Source organism: Coffea arabica, chromosome 4e (assembly GCF_036785885.1).
Source record: "Coffea arabica cultivar ET-39 chromosome 4e, Coffea Arabica ET-39 HiFi, whole genome shotgun sequence".
Lineage (NCBI taxonomy): Eukaryota > Viridiplantae > Streptophyta > Magnoliopsida > Gentianales > Rubiaceae > Coffea > Coffea arabica.
The window spans coordinates 2,064,609-2,085,945 of record NC_092317.1 but is presented as its reverse complement, the minus strand read 5'-3'; the positions used below and the strand labels follow the sequence as shown (position 1 = coordinate 2,085,945).

The window sequence follows — 21,337 nt, the reverse complement described above, 5'->3', positions numbered from 1 at the left end:
TCAAACGTTCCTATTCTAGATCATCTTATAATCCTCTAAATTAAATTCCTCAACCAAAATTTGTTTTATAAACATGAAACCCCACCTAGTACACAGCTGCTCATATTGTCCAGTACTTCACTTTTACCGAATACTACAATTTATATTTCCCACTTTAGCATTAAAATATCTTTTAAGAATCTAACAAATTCAAAAGGTTGGATTTCCTGCACAAGTTTGAGTCAGCATTTAACTAAATAAACATTTTTTTTTTACCCTTTCCCCAACCTCAATGGTTAATTCACAGAGAAAGCACTTGTCATCGATAATAAAAAATATATCAGAGCGATTTAATGTATACGAACAAAAAGATGGTTAAAAGATGTATTTATAAAAAATATAAAAATTTATCTGTGAAAACTAACAATCCAAAGTCCAAACAAGGCGGTCAGTCACAGCCGAAAAAAGAGTGTGCGTTATAGATTTTTATCACGTACACCTGCACTAGTTCTTAAGTAGCAGTCGCCAGCGAGTTAAACTTCAAGTAATACCCCCGCCCTTTTACTCCCAATACCCAGCGTCCCTCTCCACCGCTCCCTTTTTCTCCGACCGTCTTCTCCGATCAAACACTTGTTCGTACAGATGCTCTGTTTCATAACATTTTTCGTGTATTTCTGATTTAACTTTCGCTGTTCGATTCCTCCTTCTCCTACATTCTTTTTTCTTTGATGATTCAGTTTTGATTAGATTCCCGAAATAAACAATCTCCTTCTAATAATAAAAATTTTTTGGCTCTAGGGTTGGAATTTAGCTGTCCTTTCAGCTCAATCTCGAATTATATGCAATTGAATTTAACTTCTTCGATCCTCGGACGGAGAATTTTCTCCAAATTTAATCGCACTTAGCTGTCAACTTTTGTGAAGTTTTGTTCGTTCTGTTTTGTAATTGCTAGGTTTTTTTTTTCGATTTAGTATACATATAAATTCGTGCTAATACGGGGCTATGAATGCAATGCATACAACTAAAACTCGGTAAATTTGTGAGTTACTGCAAATTTCTGTCATTTATGTTACTTAGGGTTTCAGTTCAGTAGTTAACGCAGAGTTGCGCAAGGGGAGTAGTTGTAATGGCGTCGTATAGGCCATTTCCTCCGCCACCTCAGTCAACTTTTGCTCCTCGGCCACCTCCACCGCCGCCGCCGCCGCCGGGGCCCGCGAATCAGAATCCTTTGCAACCTCCTGCCTTGCCCCCTCATCAGCAGCAACAATCTCAAGGGAATCAGTATTCTCAGAATTGGGGTTATTCTCAAATGCCGCCAAATTCGAATTATCCGCAGCCATACAATCCTCCTCCGCGGAATCAAATTCCGCCGCAGCCAGCACAGCAACAATATCAGTATCCTCCTCCGCCGCCTCTCCAGGATAAGTCCTTCCCACCTCCTCCTCCTCCGACTTCCTTGCCCCCGCAGCCTGGCCCTGCCCCGCCTGCTCCAGGGTATTATCCATCTGGTCAGTACTCCCAGTACAGTCAGCACCAGCCTTTGCAACCCTTGCAGCCACCCCCACCTCCGCCCCCCCCTTCCTCTCCTCCCCCTAATTCTGTCGCTCCACCTCCTCCTCCGCCACCGTTATCGCCTCCGCCACCACCTTCGTCACTTCCTCCTGGTCAGAGCAAGGAAAACAGGAATGCAGAGGAGAGAAGGCCATCGAGGGAAGGAAGAGATTCTGGGTGGCGTGATTTGGGGAACGCTAAGCAGCAGAAGGTTCCTGTTCCTCAAGTTCCAGCTAGAAAGCCCAGTGGGCCTCCAGGGAGGGTTGAGACAGAGGAGGAGAGGAGGTTGAGGAAGAAGAGAGAATACGAGAAGCAACGGCAGGAAGAAAAACATAGGCAGCACATTAAAGAATCACAGAGTAGAGTGCTGCAGAAGACCCAAATGATATCTTCTGGAACAAAAGCGCATGGGTCAATTACTGGCTCACATATTGGCGACAGGAGGACTGCTCCTCTGTTAAGTGGTGAGAGGATTGAGAACCGGTTGAAGAAGCCTACGACATTTCTTTGCAAGTTAAAGTGAGTATGCTGAAACATCAATTGGATCTGTGTTGTTGCTTAAAGATTTGTCCTTTTCCTTCTAAGGGCACATGTTTATGTGGATTTGATTGTGACACACTTGTAGTGCTGAAAGTTTAGATGATTAGACATTATCTTGTTAACCAACATGAGGATGTTTATAGCATGCCATTATGACAGTAATTTCTAAGAATGTTTTGTTCTTACACTAGCGATATGAGTGGTGCACTTTAGATTTTGGTAAAGCATTTATTGCGTGCATATGTGAATTCTGTGTGCGCACGTTAGTGAAAATTTTACTGATATAGAGCAAATTATTACCTATTGAGCAGTAATCTTCCTTTTGACCATTTTGAGTTAACGTTCGAGAGAGAACATATTACACAAAACATATACCATGCTATTCAATTGCTTAAAAGTTTATTCTTTGTTTTTCCCTTAAACACTTGTTTGATTGTGATTGGAGGATGATCATAAGAATGGCATTAAAAATTTTCAAACAAGTTAAAAGTTAATTTTGGTGTGCATCCAACTTTGAATTAGCAAGGTAGATTGTGGATTTGTAGTATCAATAGTTTGACAGGTGGCATCCTTTCTCTAAAGCTAACAAAATCCATTAGTGTCTTCTTAAATTGGGTTGTCAATGGTCACTAAGCTATGATGTCTTTAAAAGAATACCATGGACATATACAAAATAATAAGTTCCAACAAGCTGATAACTTTCTGTTTATTATTTTTCTTGAGAAATGCATTTTACTGAAATGAATTGGCTATTGTGTTGGATTTGTAAGTTAAAAATATAGCCGTTGACCTAACCCATAAGGGTGACTTCAAAGAAGTGAAAAATCATGATGCTAAGAGTTCTACTTTCTCTTCTGCATCAAGCCTAGCCTACTTTCACTGGCCCACTCCTGGAGACCCATCTCAAACTTAAAACTGCTTGTCATCTTTTGCCATGCTAACGATCCATAAACAGTAGATCCAACCCAAATACAATCCAACCTAGCCCTAGCCGCATATCTGCTGCACGTAAACTTAAAGATATTGAGATTTATTCATTCCTGCCTCCAGTCTCTGGCCAAGGTCACCACTTTAAGGGAATTATTTCCTCTCTGGAAAAAAGAAACTGTTATAAGAATTCTGAACTTGCAAAGAACATTTCATTTCCTTGAAGAGAATGTGGTCGTGCATTTTTTATGATCAAAGGAAGAACAAGTTGCAGGGCTTTCTGTATCTGATGATGCTACACATCACTTCCTGTTTCAATTGATGTTTCACTTTTGTCGTTTTTGCTAATTGTGTTATATTTTCCCACGAAAAGAAAAAGCTTTCCTTTTGCTCTTCACTTTTTGCTGTGTGAATATCATTGATTTGATTTTGTAATCTTTGCAGATTCCGGAATGAATTACCTGATCAGACAGCACAACCAAAGCTTACGTCTTTAAGGAGAGATAAAGATCGGTAAGAAACCTTTTCCTGCTTTTCTTCCTGCCACTCACTTCTCCTCCTTTTAATGAATTATGTAATAGTGGCTCTGTTTATATAGTCGGTATGCTAACTAATCATAAGCTTGTCAATAAATTAAAATCTTAATTCACGATAATGTGACCTGTAGGGCAAGAAGTTTTTTGTTCTTTTTCCTTGAAAAATTTAATGGTCTTGATGTGAGAGAACTAAGTTTTGGCATATTACCTTGAAGGATGGAAATGGCTGGCTTGAGTACTGATTTTATTAAAGAGATTGTGGTTTGATGGGGAGTGAATGTGAGCCTTATTCAGGCTATGCAGCATAATTTCCTAACAGATTAATTGTAAAGGGAAATGTAGGATTGTCGCAGATGATCATCAATCAATTGATATTGTAGCCTTGTCCAGGAAACTGAGTATGAAAACAAAACTTTGTAGAAATTGGACGTGATCGTTTACTCTTTACCATTCAGAGTGAGATTAAACCTTTCTCAGGAATACCATCAAGTTTTTCTGTTTAATTGGTGGAGAACTTTAACAAAATTGCTCATTTAATTGGAGGCATGGAACACGGTTCTACATGACATGTCAAGCAGTTTGAAGTTTTATAAAAAGAGTTGTTATGAAGATGACTTATGACTGAAGTGAATCATCCAATAAGCTGCAACTTCAATGAAAGTGGAAACATCTGCCTCTCTTCCCTTTCTCTATTCCGTTTATTCATTAGAACGGTTGATGTTTGCTTTGAGTTCCAGCATAGTTGTGTGTCATGCTCGATTTACTTGCAATGAGAGTCACTGCATGGCTGGGTTCTATATTTCCAATTTCCTACATTTTGAATGCTGGAACTTCCAATACTAACGTTTTTCTTGGGAAATTTAATCTTTCTAGCACTTGTGTCGCTTAATGTGTCATCAACCCTTGATAACAGTTCTACCATTAGAACCTCAAGATTTAGATCTATTTGGAATGTGTCAAGTACTTTTCACACATCATATTCATGCATTATAAATTGCAACCATGAATAATTACTATGTATACAATTTTACTGAATGTACGCCTGCCCAGCTTACTAGATATGATCGGAGGTGCTTTTATTTCACTTCTGCAAAATTTTGATTCTGATTTTGCAGAAAACTTGTGCAGTAATAACTAAGAAAATATCTATCCCTTACTTGATTCTGCCTCATATTTGCCTTCCATTCAATGTTTCTAGTTTTTAGTTCCTTTGTTAGATTGGTAACCAAGTCTGCAGGTTTACAAAATATGCCATCACTTCTCTGGAGAAAATGCACAAACCTGAACTATATGTTGAACCGGATCTTGGAATATCACTGGATTTGCTTGATCTCAGCGTGTATAAGTATGTCCTTGACAATTCTTTTCCCCCAAAATTAATTACAAATTTTTAAAGCATGCAAATGGTGATCTTTCATAATTTCTTTCTCGATTAGTCCACCCAAAGGCAGAAGCCTGCAACTAGATCCCGAGGATGAGGAATTATTACGTGATGATGATCCTGTAACCCCAATTAAGAAAGATGGCATAAAAAGGAAAGAAAGGCCCACCGACCAAGGTGTTTCTTGGCTGGTCAAAACCCAATATATTTCTCCTCTTAGCATGGAGTCGTCTAAACAGGTACCATTCAGCATGATTTGGTCTGAAGATGTTTATTTTAATGTGAACTGCGGGGGTGGAAGTTACAACTTGGATTCTCTTTGTAGTCTCTCACTGAAAAGCAGGCAAAAGAATTGCGAGAAGGTCGCAATCTTTTGGAGAATCTTAATAGCAGGTTAGTTGTGAGCTTAAATACTATTTTCCATGCGAAGAGGTGCATATAAAAACATTCTGATTGTTGGGGCCATATAAAATGATATATTGTAATTTTCAGGGAAAGACAGATCCAGGAAATTCAGGCTTCATTTGAGGCATGCAAGGCCAGGCCTATTCATGCAACTAATTCTAGATTACAAGCTGTTGATATTCTCCCGCTTTTTCCTGATTTTGATCGGTAGATCTTTTCATTTTTCATCTTCATTGCATAATTTTTAAGCCAGTAATTGTCTATTAGCACTTATATTTGCAGTTATGTACAGGAAGAGGGGAAGTGTCTACATATTGCACCCTTGCTTTTGGTTAGAATTTGTATTCTAAACAGAGTCTTTTAGGGTTTATTTTTTTTTTCTACTTGTATGGGTAACTATACAACCCTTTGAAGTCCTTGGGTTATTAAAAGGTCTGTCTAGTTACTGTATACTGTAGTTCTACTTGTATCTAAGACTTAGTTGGGAACAAAGTCATTTAGGCCTTGTTTGGGAGTGCAGGGAAGAAAAGAAAAGATGAGAAGAGAAAACATACTAAATAATGCTCTTTTGTCTTCTTCTGGAGTTCTGGAAACAAATTTTATTCTCTTGTTGGGAGTTTGAAGAGAACTGGAAGGATATGATGTTTTAGTAAATTCACTTTAAAAAAATGTCTTGCTGAAACTGGACAGTTGTCCAGAAGTGGTACATCTGTTTTTGGGATATAATGTTGGAGTCTAATTAGAAATTTCATTCATGCGCAGACATGATTTTAGATTCACATTACCTGTTTAAGGTCTCAAATATTTTTAGTTGACCCCATAAAGAAACAAGAAGTGTCGTATTACCTGCAAGAATGGCTTTTTGGGCTCTGATTCTTATAGCTGATTGACTGTTTCTTCAAGTGAATTGGCTTTGGTTTTATGTGAAAGTTGATGTAGTACTGCTGATTTGGCAGGTACGATGACCAGTTTGTTGTAGCAAACTTTGATAGCGCTCCTACTGCTGACTCAGAAATTTACAGCAAGTTGGATAAATGTATCCGTGATTCACATGAATCTCAGGTAAAATCTGTTAATTCGTGTTTGTATACATCAAAGTATTTACTACATCATTTTGCACATTGAAGTCAGACTGTCAAGAGTTAGTTCACTGGCCCACCATTGATTACTCTTGAGTTCCCTCGTGGAGGATTAGTATATCCGAGACACAAATCATACAACCTTTTCTTACAGGTTGAAGAGTTAGAGGGAAAGGAGGAGATTTTAATATGGATGTTCTATTTTCAGTTGTATTATCGCAGCCTTTAGTGATTGTGTGGAGGGGAGGGATGCAAGGGGATTTTCTCATTCCTGGCCCCCACATTTGTCATACTAATTTATTCATGTCATTTTTTTTGCAGGGTGTTGGGGGGGGGGGGGATTTTGTGATGTGACTAAGAATTTACTGAATTTACTGCTGTTTAACCCTTATGAAATTCATAAATTCTTCTAGCACTTTTAATTTTTGTACACATTGTTTATTTCATATGAAGTCTTAACAGTTCTAAGTGGATTGAATATCTTGTCACCGATTGCCGTGAGTCTCAACAGTCCTAAGTGGATTGATTACTTCTATGAAGTCTTAACAATTCTAAGTGGATTGATTATGTACCCGAAAAAAGTGGATTGATTATCTTGTCACTGAATACTGTAATTTTTCCAGATTATATTACCAGTTTCTCAATCATAATTACTAAACATAGTAAGAGAGAGTTTTGTGACAAGTATGCTCATGATTGCAGGCAATTATGAAAAGTTTTGTGGCTACCAGCTCTGATATGGCAAAACCTGATAAATTTTTGGCTTATATGGTTCCTTCACCTAATGAGGTAGTTGAATTTTTACTCGAGGAAAAATGGCAATATAATTTCAACGTGACTGATTTTCTCTCAGTTTTGTATGATCGTCAATGTATATGTGTTTATCGTTCCAGCTATCAAAGGATATCTATGACGAAAGTGAAGATGTTTCATACTCCTGGATTCGTGAATATCATTGGGATGTATGTATGCTTTCTTTAGTTTTTCTATAGATACTTTTACTGCATCTGCTGACTGAGACATCCTTCATGTATGGACAGGTTCGAGGGGATGATGCGGACGACCCCGCAACTTATCTTGTGACCTTTGGCGAATCAGAGGCGCACTATATGGTATGTTATTTGAGCTCTTTAGTGTTACTTTATTTACTTGTACTTAAAGTTTGGCATTTATCGTTGAGGGGTGGAAACGCTCTCTATGAGGATTTTGCTAACACAGAGTATATTTTGATGCAGCCTCTACCGACGAAGCTAATTTTGAGAAAAAAGAGAGCTAGAGAAGGGAAATCAAGCGAAGAAGTTGAACATTTTCCTGTACCTTCGAGATTGACTGTAAGGAAGAGATCAACTGTAGCCGCAATAGAATTGAAGGAAGTTGGGGTATGCCAATTAACCTTTATTTTTCTTCTTTCTTTTGAAAAATATCAAGAACATCTGGCTGATCTTTGAGTTCCTCGTGTTTGTAGGGTTATTCAGCATCAAAAGGGAGTGGTTTCAATTCGAAGAGAGCAAGATTGGACATGGAAGATGGCCTTGGTCAATCACAGAAGAGTGTGGATGATATGGAGCCAGATCAGTCCAGTGGAGGCGAATATGATATGTCTGATTGAATGTGTTTATACGGAATTATCCAACTGATACTATACAGAGTCAGAGAGTGCAAGAGTCAATTAGTGACAGCAGAAATATAATGGGATATAGGATTTTTGCCTTGCTTCTTGTGAAAATTTTGATAACTCGAAATTTTTCCTGTCTTCTAAATTTTGGATTTTTTCCCTCATTTCTTTTTATGTTGCTTACAACTTACAAAATTTTGCCTGAAATTTGGACATGATTTACCTGTATCTTGGCTTTTATCGTATTCGTGATTAAACACACACAAAAAAAATAAAATAAGTTATGAAACCAAATTAATTGGATTTGGGAAAATTTTCACCTTATAATTAAAAGGGATATAGAAGATTTGTTCTTGAATTTCCATAACTAACCCAAGAAGGAAGGTATTCAAGTATCAACAAGAACGATCGAATGTGAGATTGAAATTCAAAGTCGGTCATTTTGGAACTACCAAGGAAAAGCAAAATAATTTCATAACACCTTTGGAATTCCTCGTGTTGGATAACGTCACGAGAAAAAAAAAATCAGAGGCAAGAGAAAATGTCCAATATATTAGACTATGGAAAGCTAAAAGGACGACTGAAAGTTAATATTGAAAAGAACTTTGACACTGCGAACATAACTGAATAAGATGCAGTCATTTTCTTCTTTCGCTGTTTCCTGTTATGTTGAGGAATTGCAATAAGTTTACATGGTCATGATTGCTGTACCTTGTGACTGCAAGCAGAATGCCCCCATTGAACAAAAGGCAATTAGCACACTTCTACTAATTAAGCTATATACATTAACATCCTAATGAAACAAATCAATGCTCTAAACTCCCAAACTCACATTTTAAGGTGAGATATCATTCTCCAATAGAACTATTCAGCAACAAAGCTGCATATATAGCGGCTTCAGAAACTTGGAGACCTCTTGAAACACTTTTATCAGAGCAATATATGTCAGTCTCAAACTACCAAGGACATGGTAAATCCTCCAATTACTCCGAAGGGTGACCAAGAAATGGCAATGTTGACACTAGCTAACAATTTAGGACAATCACTTGTCTGCCTCAATTGAAAGCAAAAAATCATCTACACTTCCGAACAGCAGGCAAGATGAAGAATGCGTTATCCCTGCAGTCCTCTATTGTTGACTAGAAGGTACTCCAACTTGCTTAAGAAAGCTGAAAAGGAACACACAATTGAGTCATCAAGAGCTACATGCTAAATGGTTCAGTAACATGATTTATTTCATCGCTTTAAAATAGAAAACACCCAATTCCATGATAATTTATTGTGCCACTAGTTTTACTCAATTTGCTGATATATCATTTCGTGTACTTATGGTAAATATGCCTCAATGGATCTTTATATTGCAGTTAAGTGATCACAATAACACATTGGAAATCTATCCCTTCTTTCCAGGTATCTAGGTAGCTTCTCTAAAGTAAACCTGCAAACTTTTTAGGTAACATTTTATTGTTACACAATGCAATACTACGAGATAGAAGGGGCATGCCTGCAATTTGAGATGCATGACTGAGTAGTTTCCAGTTTCAGCTACCAAGAAAGATTAGTATAGCATGACAATGGTACTTCTTCATCTTCCCTGAGAGCAACAAATGAGCAAAGATCATCATTATTTCCCATCTGCAGTACTTCTAATACCATTAATTCTGATGCAATATAGTAAACCTTATCTCACAAGCCTTGGAACTCGATGTTATTTAGTATTTCAAAAGTGAAGGCTTCTTGAGGCAATTGATGCCCTGTCCAAAAACATCAGCTGCCAGTGAGCAAAATCTAATTATAACCTTCACTATTGAAGAAGGAAAAGAACACCATCATTTATTTGATTGCCCAAACCAAGCTTGGCGACATCTGACTGCTTCTTGTCTGACAGCCCTCTTTGGATCATCCAAGGCTTTTGATATAGCTTGTAAAACCTTATAAGGATATAGAGAACATTCTTTAGTATGCATGAAATGATGTAACTGCATATTCATGCACATGGACAGAATTGGGTTGCGCAAAAAGTAGAGAAATGAGAGAGTGCATCAACAAAAGCAGCTTTCCTAGTAATTGATAATTGACAAAGACAATATGGCAAAATATTTGAAATCACGAAAATAATGTTTATATATCATTGGTTACACATAATTGAGTTCACGTAGACATGCAACATAACTAACTGCTACCTTTGTTCTCGATGGATAAATCCTCGCATAAGGCAGTTCAGACATTGCAACAAGGCACTGAATTGCTGTCTCTCGAATTACCTAAAACATTACGAGAACAATTTTACAGAATTTATAAAGGAAGCACATCTGATCAAATTCATTTTTGCTTAGACATAAATTTGCACAAGTGTTTGTTACCCACATTAATTGTGTACCAAATTAGTTTTTGGATTTGTCCATCATGAAGAAAAAGCTAGATATCAATTAAAAAATTCTTTTTACCATCATATGAGGATACGCTGCAAGCCCAATAAGCTGGTTAATTATGGCTTGTGCATTTTCCAAAACAGCTACTTGTCCTGGACCAAGAGGTTAAACTTGGTTCATAAATCAAAGAACTTGCAGATTCATGAAAGAAAATCTGAAACATCGTTCAGTAGGGACATTAAATTCTCTCAGACAATGGAACAACATCCTTACCATTTTTGTCCATCAAAATTGCAGAGAGGACAAGAATGACATTGTAGATGACATCTTTATGCATAACATCCTCAGTCAAGGTGGACAAGCTATCTAGAAGCAAGGGAATGAGCTGCAGACAAGGGCCCAATTTTGGAGTAGATTTATCAACCCAAACCCAAACAAGAACAAAATAGAATTGACAGGAAGCTCTAGGATACTAACCTTATTAGCTTCACTTATCATAGCAGACAGAGGGGTCTCTGATATTACATGTGCAAATGATCGGAAGAGCATGGATCTGTAACAGGTTGTTTACCACAATCTTTAGTACTTGAGTGCATACATATGTTTAAGATTGATGAAGAGCACATTCTATTCCATTACTCTATTCCATCAATTCCAATATCAGTCACAAACAAGGTCAATATCAGTCACAAACAAGGTTACTGTATTATGCTTCTAAACATTTGAACAGTAGCTTTTGTTAAGCCACAATTCACAAAAGTATTGACAGGACAGTTCCATCATCCAAAATGATGATTTAAGAGTTTAACGATAGACATTTAAGACCATGGCTCCAAAGTACTTAAAGAAAAGTTATGATGAATATCTTATAGTTCCTGCGGGGATCAACGTGGTTCTCTCTGATAGGTATAAATACAACAAAATTACAAGCCTGCAGTACTCTTCAAGTCCTAACTGATGCTACCAATCTAGACACTGCAATGCACAATTGAACACTACATGTTGCCAGCCTGTACCTCGCCTGCTGGAATGCTTAGAATTAACAACCCTGAAGGAAGAAGGATTCAAGCACATGAAAGTAGAGAGAAGAGAAAAAGAATGCAACTGCTACTGAACAAAAGGGGGCAAAACACAAAATCTTGGGGGGAACTGGTGAATGGTGCTTGAGCAAAATCTCACTGTTCGAAACATGACATTTAACTACGAAGAAAGTTGAGCTCATGCTAGTATCACCATACCGGAGAGAGGAAAATCTTCTACTAGTGATGCTTACAGCAGGCATAAAAAGCTATTAAGGTGGACAAAGGAGAAGTAGTAGGCTTCGTAGTTTCAAACTTAAACCAGAAAAATTAAATCAAGGAGTACAATGCCAACAATACATGGCTTTAGATCCACAAAGGAATAAGAACAGAAGGGGCTTGAGGCAACATCATTCAACTACCTAGAAGAAATCAGAACATTGGAATACTAAGGAGAGGAAATTTGGAGGTATATCCGTATGTACCTAGTTATTATTGAATTAGATTGCCTCGTTGAAGATAATAAAAGGGGCATAACAGAGTTGTAAAACCGTTGCTTGTAAAGTGGCCGTATCACTGAATGATAGTTCCTATTCAAACAATCTTCGGAATCACTCAGGAGAATATGAAATGCATCAGCAGCAGATTTCATTAGAGGGATCACTTCTTGCTCTTTGCCTTCAATTGGATCACATGACTCTGGAAAATCCCCATTATTGGTGTTCTCAAGTAAGACACCTAAAAAAGTCATTGTGATGTCCTTTATCCCTTCATGACCTCGCATAATCAATCCCTTTCCTATCCAAGCCAGTCCAACAATTGCAGAAATGTGAACCGAGGTATGATTTAAACCAGCAAGGCACTTAGTATTATGTATCTCATTGCCACCACCAAACAAAGAGCATTTTCTGAGAGTATTACTCTGGCAGAAATTCCATATGCTACTTGTTAGTATCACATCTATTGCCTCTTCCACACCATATTCTTGTGACAAATGCCTTTCATTGGTTTTTGAAGGCAATTTGTTAACCAAAGAACCCAATGCCTGAGCCGAAGGAATATGACCTTTTGTAAGGGCCATTATGAATAACTGTAAAACCATCTTTAAATTTTGGACGTGTGTTTGAGGACGGAGTGCAATAACAACTGAAGCATACAGTGAAATGATCCATTCATCTCTACATGAAACTCTGTCAACATGATGATTAAGGTATGAGTCTTCTGAATTGGACAAGGAAGTGGCAAATGGTGAATCTTTCAGAGGAAACAAGGTGCTTGCTGATAGTACCCTAAAGGCTCTATTGACAATCTTTTCCTGACTTTCCTGTGAACAGCGTCGAACTGCTTGTTTCATTGCTGTCATAGCTGCACCAAGAAGTTCCTGAGTACACACACATGTTTTCTTGTTATTTTTCAAACAGGAATTTTCATTAGTCAGGATCAGGAAGTGCTTTATTTAAATTAACTTCCTAAACTTTTACATATGATTATGGAACCAAAAAGGCAATTCTTTATTCAAACACTGAACGGATGTCAATGAGAACCATCAATCATTAGTAAATATGCCAGTCATTCTTACGTAATTTTGAACAGTGAGATTGACCGAACTAGAATTGTCAATCTTGTCCCAAATAATAGCTGCCAAATTCCAAGCAACTTCCTCAGAACCTCCATTCATTTCAAACCTGGAACACAAACAAGCATTTGAGACAAATATCTGCCAATGAGATCAACACATAGTTGCAGTCTGACAAGATAAATGAGTGAGTGAGTATTTCTGAACAAAGGTATCAGGCGATTTTAACAGATTTTTCCACTTAAATGTTTGAATAACCTTAAATATGTCCATTTATGACTACAATGATACAATCAGTGAAGTTTAGCAAGCTAAGCATAGGACCCAGCTATAGTAGCATTCGACTTGGAACTGCTACTGTAATTATATTCAGGAGTCATGACCACCATTGTAAGCTTGTGTTTCTATCTGCATGGAAATAATTGTTGGTAGCTTAAACTTAAAATATCAGAATGTGGCAATATACAAGAAAACAGCTTCTTAATCCCACTTCCAATATTTCCTCCTGCAGGAGATTTAGCCTAGTAAACAAAATAAACTACGAACTTAAATCAAAGTCAGTGAGAAAATGAAATAGGATGCATTTATCAATCATAACAAATGATTAATCTTAACGACCAGCATACATTTAACATAATAACAACTAAAAAAGCTGAAGTTGTAAGTAATATCCCATTCCTAAGCCAAGAAAATTAGAAAGATTCAAAGAGCAAAATCTGGTGTGCTTAAAAATAAAAAGATAAAGGAAAAAGTCTCATCCTTCTTTGCTTTCAAAAGAGCTCCTAACTCATTATGGAAGGTCACCACTATCTCAACCACCAGCAATTAGTTGTGAATTCAAGAGTCAAGTTCCCCAACATGGTCTTGGATGTGCTGATCATGAAATTAAATTCAGCAACCACAATATAAATCCAATTGGTACGGAAATCAAACATAACATGAAGAGATAGGTTCATTATCTTAACTTATCAAATCATTAAAATATAGTCAAGTGAAATGTATAGCTTCATCTAGAATGCTGTTTAATAAAAACAAAATTTTGCAAGACAGCAGAAACTAAGTAATTAAGAGATTGGAGGCAATTCAATTTAGAGACATACCATGGGAGTACCCTAGCACTATAGCACTCCAGAACCTTGATTACCAATTCCACTGACTCAAAATTACCATCAACCTGTATGAAGGCAAGATGAATACTTTGTAATCCACAACGACTAAGCAAAACTGTTACTATGTCCAATTTAATGGCACTACAAGTATAGAAACAACAGAACAAAAAGTAGCACAATGCACTGCAGCATCCATATTAAAGAGAATTTCCTTAAAACACCTTAACCACAAAAAGATACTACCAAAGGAATCGAGCTAATTACATACATAAGCCTGAGTGAATTTGGCAGATATAGCCTTTTCCATCCCTTGGACAATTCTCAGCATATTGCTAATTCCTGTCATTCCAGTTTCACAAATTGCTTGCATTTTGAGAGATAGCGGCATAGCAGGCTCATCAGAAGATATCCAAGACACAAACTTGTCTACAACAATCCTAGCAAAAGTTGCTGCTTTTTCAGACTCTTGATACCCTTCAATATATAAGCCAATCTCCACTAATGCCTTTAATTCCAGCCCCCATGAGAATTTCTTGTCGAAGTTAGAAGTGATGGCTGACACCAACTTCAACAGAATGTTCTCAAACAGCAACAATGAGACAGGAGCGAAGCTCCTAGGAAATGTAGCCAAAAGCTGCAAACCCTTTACTGCAATTCGAACATTAAAAAGAAAGAGAAATTGAGATTAACTACAAGAAACCATTTAATGATAAAACTAGCTAATAGTGACTGAAATAATTCTTGTAACAGTACAGTACAACTTATGCAATTGGTAGTTATCAAAAAGCAAAAATCTACTGCATTCAGCATTCTAATTGAAACTTTTCTAATTTGGTAAGAATAAATGTCAGCCAATAAAACCCACAATCCCCCCACCCACCTTTTTCCTGAAACAATAAAGATTTCTTTGTTAGGAAAGAAAATGTTACTCAGTTGAAAACACAGACACTGCTCAAAAGTACAACAATTGTCTTCCTTTTCTTTTGCATTCAACTTTATCCTTCTTGTTTACACATCCAAGAGTAGCTAGAAAACCATGTACAAATGATGGTAACGAACTAGAGGTCAACAACTCTTCCATTATCTCAATAAGTAGGATTTGATGATGTAGACAAGTCAAATTAGAAGTCTCCATTCAAAGATTTGGAATTTGATCCTAGTAGTCTAAAAAGGGGTTAATTGAGTTTGCAGCAAAAGTTAACTCTTTCAATGTGGATTAAGCATTTTGTTAAGGTTCCATAATAGATCCCCCTGAATAACTGCAGCTTAACTGCAGCTTGCATCAACAGCTGTAACCAAAATGGAGATTTATGAAGTTTAAACAATCTGAATCTTCGAATTTCACAGCAAATGATTAACATGGTTATATATATATATATATATATATTATCCTTCAAACCCAATCATAAGAATCCATTTAGGGTTGTCAGCAGCCAGGCTGACGTCCCTGGATGCACACAAGTGCGAGAAAAGCATTTGTTTACTTGTGCTCCAAATGGGTTGGAGTTCAAACCTCCTCTCATGCTTAACTTCTTGCTAAGCTGAGTTCTTGTTGATATCAGTGTATTTAGTTTATCTTGGATAACATTCTCGGACTATGTAATATCGCAAACTAAAAACAAGCACACAGGAACCCTAACACAAGTTTGAAGTTTTTGAACAAATATCTAACACAGCACTATTAACTCTTTTAGCAAGCAAATCTCACCTCCAGTATAAGCGAAAGAGCTTTGAGCATTTCCAGAAACAACTTCTAAGTTAGAAAAGAAGATGTTGATTAATGATCTGCAAAAGCCATGCAGCATGCAACACCACTTCTCGTGTATAAAATCAGGAAAGGATGTAGATTCTTTGAAACCCAAAACCAAACATCTACATGCATCAAGGAGTTCGACACAAAGGTATAAGGTACCATAATTAAATCTAGAAGAAAGAGCACGATCTTCCGTTGCAAAACTCTCATCAGAATGATTTCCAACTGAACAGCCCAAAGCCTCCATCATTTGGGGAAAGAATTTTTCAAACACTCTATTGCAGGAAGCCATGGAAGATTTGGCAGAGACAGCAAGAAGGCGACCTACTGAATGAAGTTGTTGTCTTAGTTGCAATGGAGTATCATGAATATCCCAAGGTTTAGGAAATGAGCAGATGAAGTTATTGATGTCCTCATCTCCAAGGATCATATCTAAGAGCAAATCACTATTTTGCTGGATAAGCCCCTCCAAAAGGATCAGGGCTTCAACCATAATATCACTCTCCTCAAAAATCATACCACCATCTGACTCTGACTCCACAGACAAAGCAGACTGTGGTGAGGTATACAGAACATCTTTCACCGAAGACCAAAGAGCTCCACCATGTTTGGCCATCCTGTCTGATCCATACATCGGAGCACAGTAACCAAGATACTTAAAGGATTCAACCTGTAAGCAATATCAGCCAATGTGATAATTCAGAAATAGAGACTGTCAGTGTAAACGAAGTAGAAAGGGAACTATATTACATAAAGCAAACCTTTGCTGATGGCAGAGAAGAAGAGAGTTTATCAAGCAGCAATGGAATAGCAAATGGCTCGAAAAGTGGTGTTGCAGCAAATGCCAGCTGGAAGACACAAAAGATAAGCTGCATCAGCTGAAAAGGTTAATTGTTACCAGTTAACATGTCTTCCCCTAGATCTCACCAACTCATGAACATTGTCAGCATTGCATTTGGCACAAAGTTTAAGAAAATGCTATGACGGATGATTCATTCCACATTTAACGCATTGATTTTCGACAGGTACACTTTAAAAATACAAAAAGGTTATTATTGGATTAAAAGCTTAAAGAGTTCACCACTCAGAAGGTGACAAAGAATTTGGTTGTACTTTTAGTAAATGGTGTCTTCTCTTCAACTGTTGGGCATTTATTAACATAAATAACTTTCGATTATTAGGAGAACAGTAGCTTTTTTGCTGGATCCTCCACCAAAACATCCAACATGTAATTAATTTCCAGCTAATGTCTGATAAAATACAAACAACCATATATTATACACAGCAATTCCATTTATTAACTGAAAGATACACCAAAAGAAGCATTCCCATTGAGATGTTTCAATTAGCCTGATGGCATGTTTCAAGCAGCTTATGCACTATTCAACATTCATCAAATTCCAAGAGAAATCTCTCTCAACTCTATGGTTTAAGAGAAGAAAATAAATCCTAGGGAAGATCCATGAAACTAATTGTTTTGTATTATGTGTCAGTATATTCTATGTTACATCAACTATCCAGACAAAAGAAGGTGAAAATCACCCATCAAAACAGAATGTTCTCTTATAAGAGATTCCACAAACATAGTAGTTAAGGCCTAAAAATGCCACGCACCAGTAATGCCCTGGAGAGCTCATCCCTGCTGACCCCAATATCTTCACTTTTTGGCTGGACATTATAACCCAAAAAAAGTCAAATGGAAGACAGATTCAGAAAAAGATCAAACACAAGAACAAATATATACACCTATCCAACTACATTATTCTATAGTATTAGCACCATCAGCAACTAGCAAGGAAGTAGTTTCAGAAGAAAACTAACATCTACAAAAACTTATAAAAAATTTGCTAAAAATAGAGCCAATATATAGCCTTCCCCCATCCTCCAGGTCCTTCTTTAAAAAGTCAGTATCACAATTTTTCGTGCTGATGCAAGACTCTTATCATCAGAAAATCCCAACTGTGAGGCTTTTTTTTTTTTTTTTTTTATCTTTTTATCCATGAGGTTATACACAACTAAAAACTCCACAAACATTCAGAAGCTTCAGAGAAAAAAGTAGTATAACAGAATAGCATCTATTACAGAATCTTAGGTTTACAAGTTCTGTTTTGCCAATAATAGGTTCTAAAGGGAGACAACCACATTGAATCAACTTGGTGAAAGCTTACCAAGCATCTATATGCAGTAATAAGTTTGAAGTTTAAAATCAGGCTTCATGCTTACTGTTAATGGCCTACTCTAGTGTTCTTAAGCTATCCAAATGTGCTTAAAAAGTTATTCTTCGAAAGGTTTAAGAAATTTTAATTGGCATTTCTTCAGAACAATTTTTGAAAAGAAAATTTATTTGTCACAAGATAGATGAGCAAAGCAATGGAAAACACCTCAACGCAACTTAGCACAGGAAAAAGCTAGAATCAGCGTATTTTAAACAACAAGAATGCCCCAAGTGTTTGATTTTCTGGTATTTTTAATCTTTATGCTTAATCAGTCAGCTCTAAAAATACCACCCATGCACTATCAAGTTCAGAAACTATTTAAAGGACAAAAAAAGAATAGTCTAGAAAGTTGGTCTAGTATACACTAGATTAAACATAGCAGAAAAATGCAGGTGCAGCGCTAAGTGAGCTTACATGTGTAAAATGAATGGGGAAGTAACGGCCCAAAATTTCAAAAATATCTGCAGCATAACTAGTAAATGGACCAGAGGGATCAGGAAACAACTTTGCAGCAACTTCAACAATATGAAATGCGAGGATCAAGCATTGAGGATCCTTTTCTTCATCAATACCTTCACAGATTGAATAGAAAAGTTCATTGCCCTACAAATGAAGAACAACATATTCAGGCGTGACTCAATAATATAGAGATTCAAATAACAAGGCCAGAGCAGAGGAGCTAACCCATTGCCATGACATAGCAAACAGCCAAACACAACATGAGGAAATAGATAGAAGTGCAAAAGTTTAACTGAAAGCACGTTATTTAGCAATAACAATTCCAAAATTGAAGTTTGAGCTACCCAAAATCCATATGTACTCATCTCTTAACAAATTAAGCAAGGAACATTATGCACAACCTACAACTAAACACACATGACACGAGGAAAGGTCCAAAATGACACTAGTTGAGAGGTTAGCCGAATAAGACCTACTAAACCTGATCATATAAAGTTTGCAAATTCTAATTCAAGGATCAAAAATTTCAAACCACAAACAGTAATTGAAGTCAGGAATCAAATGATGGATTTTAGGAAGCACTTATTCTACCTCATATATTTGATACCCAAATCCATAAATTATACATGAAGAATATAGAAGTAAGAAAACAAAAATGGAGTAAGATTGATAGAAACTAAATACCAGTGGCTGAACAGCATTAGGGTACCGCTCCAATAGGCATTCCAGAAGTTCAAAGCAGAGCTGCAAGGAAATACCAATGTGTATCTTTATATCCATAGCTCCAAATATCTGATTAACCTTCCTAAAACTAGTCTACTAAATAGCTCATTTTCCAGCATTACACAATTTGTCATATAACATCATTAACATTGGGATCACGTTTAATCTTACCTTCCGGTCATGCTGTCCCATGGACTGCACTTGCAGATATTGCATATATGATTTCATCACAGCTTCTGCATCATTTTCAGTTACCACACCAACATCAGTTTTTCTCCTCAACAGTGCCAAACAACCAACAAGTGCACCACGCAAAGCTCTCCAGTCTTCCTGAAAATTATTAAACAATATCTATGTTCCCTTCTGAAATTCTTACACTTACAGAATTTCAAGAAAGTATAATAGGACTCTAAAGCCAGAGAAAACCAACTAAACAACAATTCACCCAAATGTAGACCTACTATTACTGATATTAGAATGGAAGCCGCAATTTAACATCTATGTATGACAGCAGAAACGACTTCAAAGCGTCCTTAGAGTTCAGTCTTTCTTGATCGACTTATGGGATTGGATTTTTTCGAGTTAAACAAAGGAAAAATGGAGAAGCAAGAGAGTTTTGCCGAGATAACTGGTAAACATTGTACAACTGTGAAAGTAGCAGAAGCATCACTAACGGACCACACGTTAACTCTAACTGGACAATTCCAAGAACATCAAAATTAACATTTATCAGTGTGCAAACACCAGCATCCTTAAATTACTCAAAAAACTTGAACTTTGATAAGAGTAAAAAGCAAAACATGTATCGCAGGTAATGTCTTAAGCTGCAACAGAGAGAACAGGATTACGGTCAGAAGAAAATCAGTTCATTTTCTTCTGTGCAATTCTGTTGCAGTAGGCTCTTACCAGTCTTTCTGTAAGGAATCCTATCAAGGAATGTATCGCAGCATCACTTAAAGGCTTCAACTCTAATTGTGTCAGTAGTTCCCCGAGGAGAAGTGTGCCTGCCAAAAAGTGGACACATTAAATAGGCAATGCCTATTAGAACGTTTCACAGCTCGTCATTAACCAGTATGAGATAGTCCAATTTTTGGACTGGTTCATGCGAATCTCCGAATATCTAATTTTTGGACTGGTTCATGTGAATCTCCAAATACATTCTTAAGAAAGGCCAACTCTGAAGAATTGTAAGGGGGAAAAAGAAAAGTACCTCTTGAGCGAATGATGCTATCCGTAGTAGTCAAATACAAGTCCAATTCTCTAACCTACAATATTATACAATTAGGAAATAAACAATCACATGACACTCCACATAGCCAATCCTGGGTTGACAAAAATTCCAACTTTTTCTACTAGAACTTACTAAAGCTTCTAAGGTTAATAAGTCATTCTTCAAAAGAATAGCAAGTGCATCCACACTGGCAGCCTGCAACCAATGAAAGTTCAAATTCAGCACGAATATCCTAAAAAAATGGTAATCTATTTGTGCTAAGACATTGTTTTGCTAATTCATTGTTGGGGCTAGATAAAAACGGCGAAAAGATTGAATTCATGGTGCAACAGTTCTTGTTGATCATTAAGAAGGAAAAAAATGACAAGAAAAGCAAAAGAAAAGAGCTTTTGGTAGTAGTAAGTGGACCTGTTGGGAGGGAGAGCTGGACGAGTCGACGTACGACTCGATATGCTTAACGTACTCCGTCGGCTTAGCCATTGTTGTAGAGAGAGAGAACACCAGAAGAGGTTGCGGTGTTTTGCAGCTGTGTTTTTGGGGTTTTATATATAGTTACCCCATGGCCAAGGGTTTTGTAATAAGTTTCTAGTTCTTTTGTGAAAGATTGAAGAACCGAAGAACCCAATGAAACGACGCCGTAGCTCTATACTATTAACTTTGTCAATTCAAGTGTGTGTGTGTCTGTGTTTTTCTTTCCTTTTAATCATTCAAGTAATACAGCCCTAAAAAATAATTTAGGGTAATGAAAAACTATGGCCTCTGGCGGACCCAAATAGCTAGTTGTTCCTGAACTAGCAAGATGAAATTCACTACATTACTAATTCAACTGCGTTTGACGTTGTAATTAATGATTATTCACATGATCT

The 21,337-nt window shown here is 37.0% G+C and overlaps 2 protein-coding genes across 9 annotated transcripts; one reads left to right on the top strand and one right to left on the bottom strand.

Moving 5' to 3' along the window:
- Positions 1-499: 499 nt before the first annotated feature.
- On the top strand, positions 500-8,177 carry LOC140005888 (protein PAF1 homolog). The gene is made up of 12 exons (XM_072047075.1): positions 500-2,049; positions 3,442-3,510; positions 4,771-4,878; positions 4,970-5,153; positions 5,240-5,307; positions 5,407-5,526; positions 6,276-6,381; positions 7,101-7,187; positions 7,292-7,360; positions 7,439-7,510; positions 7,634-7,777; positions 7,864-8,177. Exons 1-12 carry the CDS (start codon positions 1,106-1,108, stop codon positions 8,005-8,007), a joined length of 2,115 nt encoding a protein of 704 aa, XP_071903176.1. The 5' UTR covers positions 500-1,105; the 3' UTR covers positions 8,008-8,177.
- Positions 8,178-8,633: 456 nt separating this feature from the next.
- On the bottom strand, positions 8,634-21,212 carry LOC140005886 (MMS19 nucleotide excision repair protein homolog). Of its 8 annotated transcripts, none has more exons than XM_072047065.1 (22): positions 20,880-21,212; positions 20,604-20,666; positions 20,451-20,505; positions 20,147-20,244; positions 19,412-19,570; positions 19,202-19,261; positions 18,473-18,661; positions 17,457-17,510; positions 16,604-16,720; positions 15,798-16,512; positions 14,358-14,737; positions 14,081-14,154; positions 12,984-13,089; positions 11,890-12,785; positions 10,863-10,938; positions 10,659-10,770; positions 10,461-10,537; positions 10,197-10,277; positions 9,865-9,944; positions 9,694-9,767; positions 9,518-9,607; positions 8,634-9,182 (listed from the first exon to the last, which is right to left on the bottom strand). In XM_072047065.1, the coding sequence occupies exons 1-20, from the start codon at positions 20,949-20,951 to the stop codon at positions 9,734-9,736; spliced, it is 3,498 nt and encodes a 1,165-aa protein (XP_071903166.1). In that variant the 5' UTR covers positions 20,952-21,212; the 3' UTR covers positions 8,634-9,182; positions 9,518-9,607; positions 9,694-9,733. The 8 variants fall into 8 exon arrangements, with proteins under 8 accessions (XP_071903166.1, XP_071903172.1, XP_071903171.1 ...); XM_072047071.1 differs by having other exon boundaries at positions 16,002-16,512; XM_072047070.1 differs by having other exon boundaries at positions 16,604-16,690.
- Between the last annotated feature and the right edge of the window lie 125 nt (positions 21,213-21,337).

Excerpts from the sequence above, each read along its gene's own strand:
- LOC140005886 (XM_072047065.1), bottom strand. The coding sequence starts at position 20,951 with ATGGCTAAGCCGACGGAGTACGTTAAGCATATCGAGTCGTACGTCGAC. Across the intron at positions 19,571-20,146 it reads GATTCCTTACAGAAAGACTG|GAAGACTGGAGAGCTTTGCG; the intron begins GTAAGAGCCTAC and ends AATAATTTTCAG. Across the intron at positions 13,090-14,080 it reads AGTGCTAGGGTACTCCCATG|GTTTGAAATGAATGGAGGTT; the intron begins GTATGTCTCTAA and ends TTTGTGTTCCAG.
- LOC140005888 (XM_072047075.1), top strand. The coding sequence starts at position 1,106 with ATGGCGTCGTATAGGCCATTTCCTCCGCCACCTCAGTCAACTTTTGCT. Across the intron at positions 5,308-5,406 it reads TTGGAGAATCTTAATAGCAG|GGAAAGACAGATCCAGGAAA; the intron begins GTTAGTTGTGAG and ends TGTAATTTTCAG. Across the intron at positions 7,511-7,633 it reads AATCAGAGGCGCACTATATG|CCTCTACCGACGAAGCTAAT; the intron begins GTATGTTATTTG and ends ATTTTGATGCAG.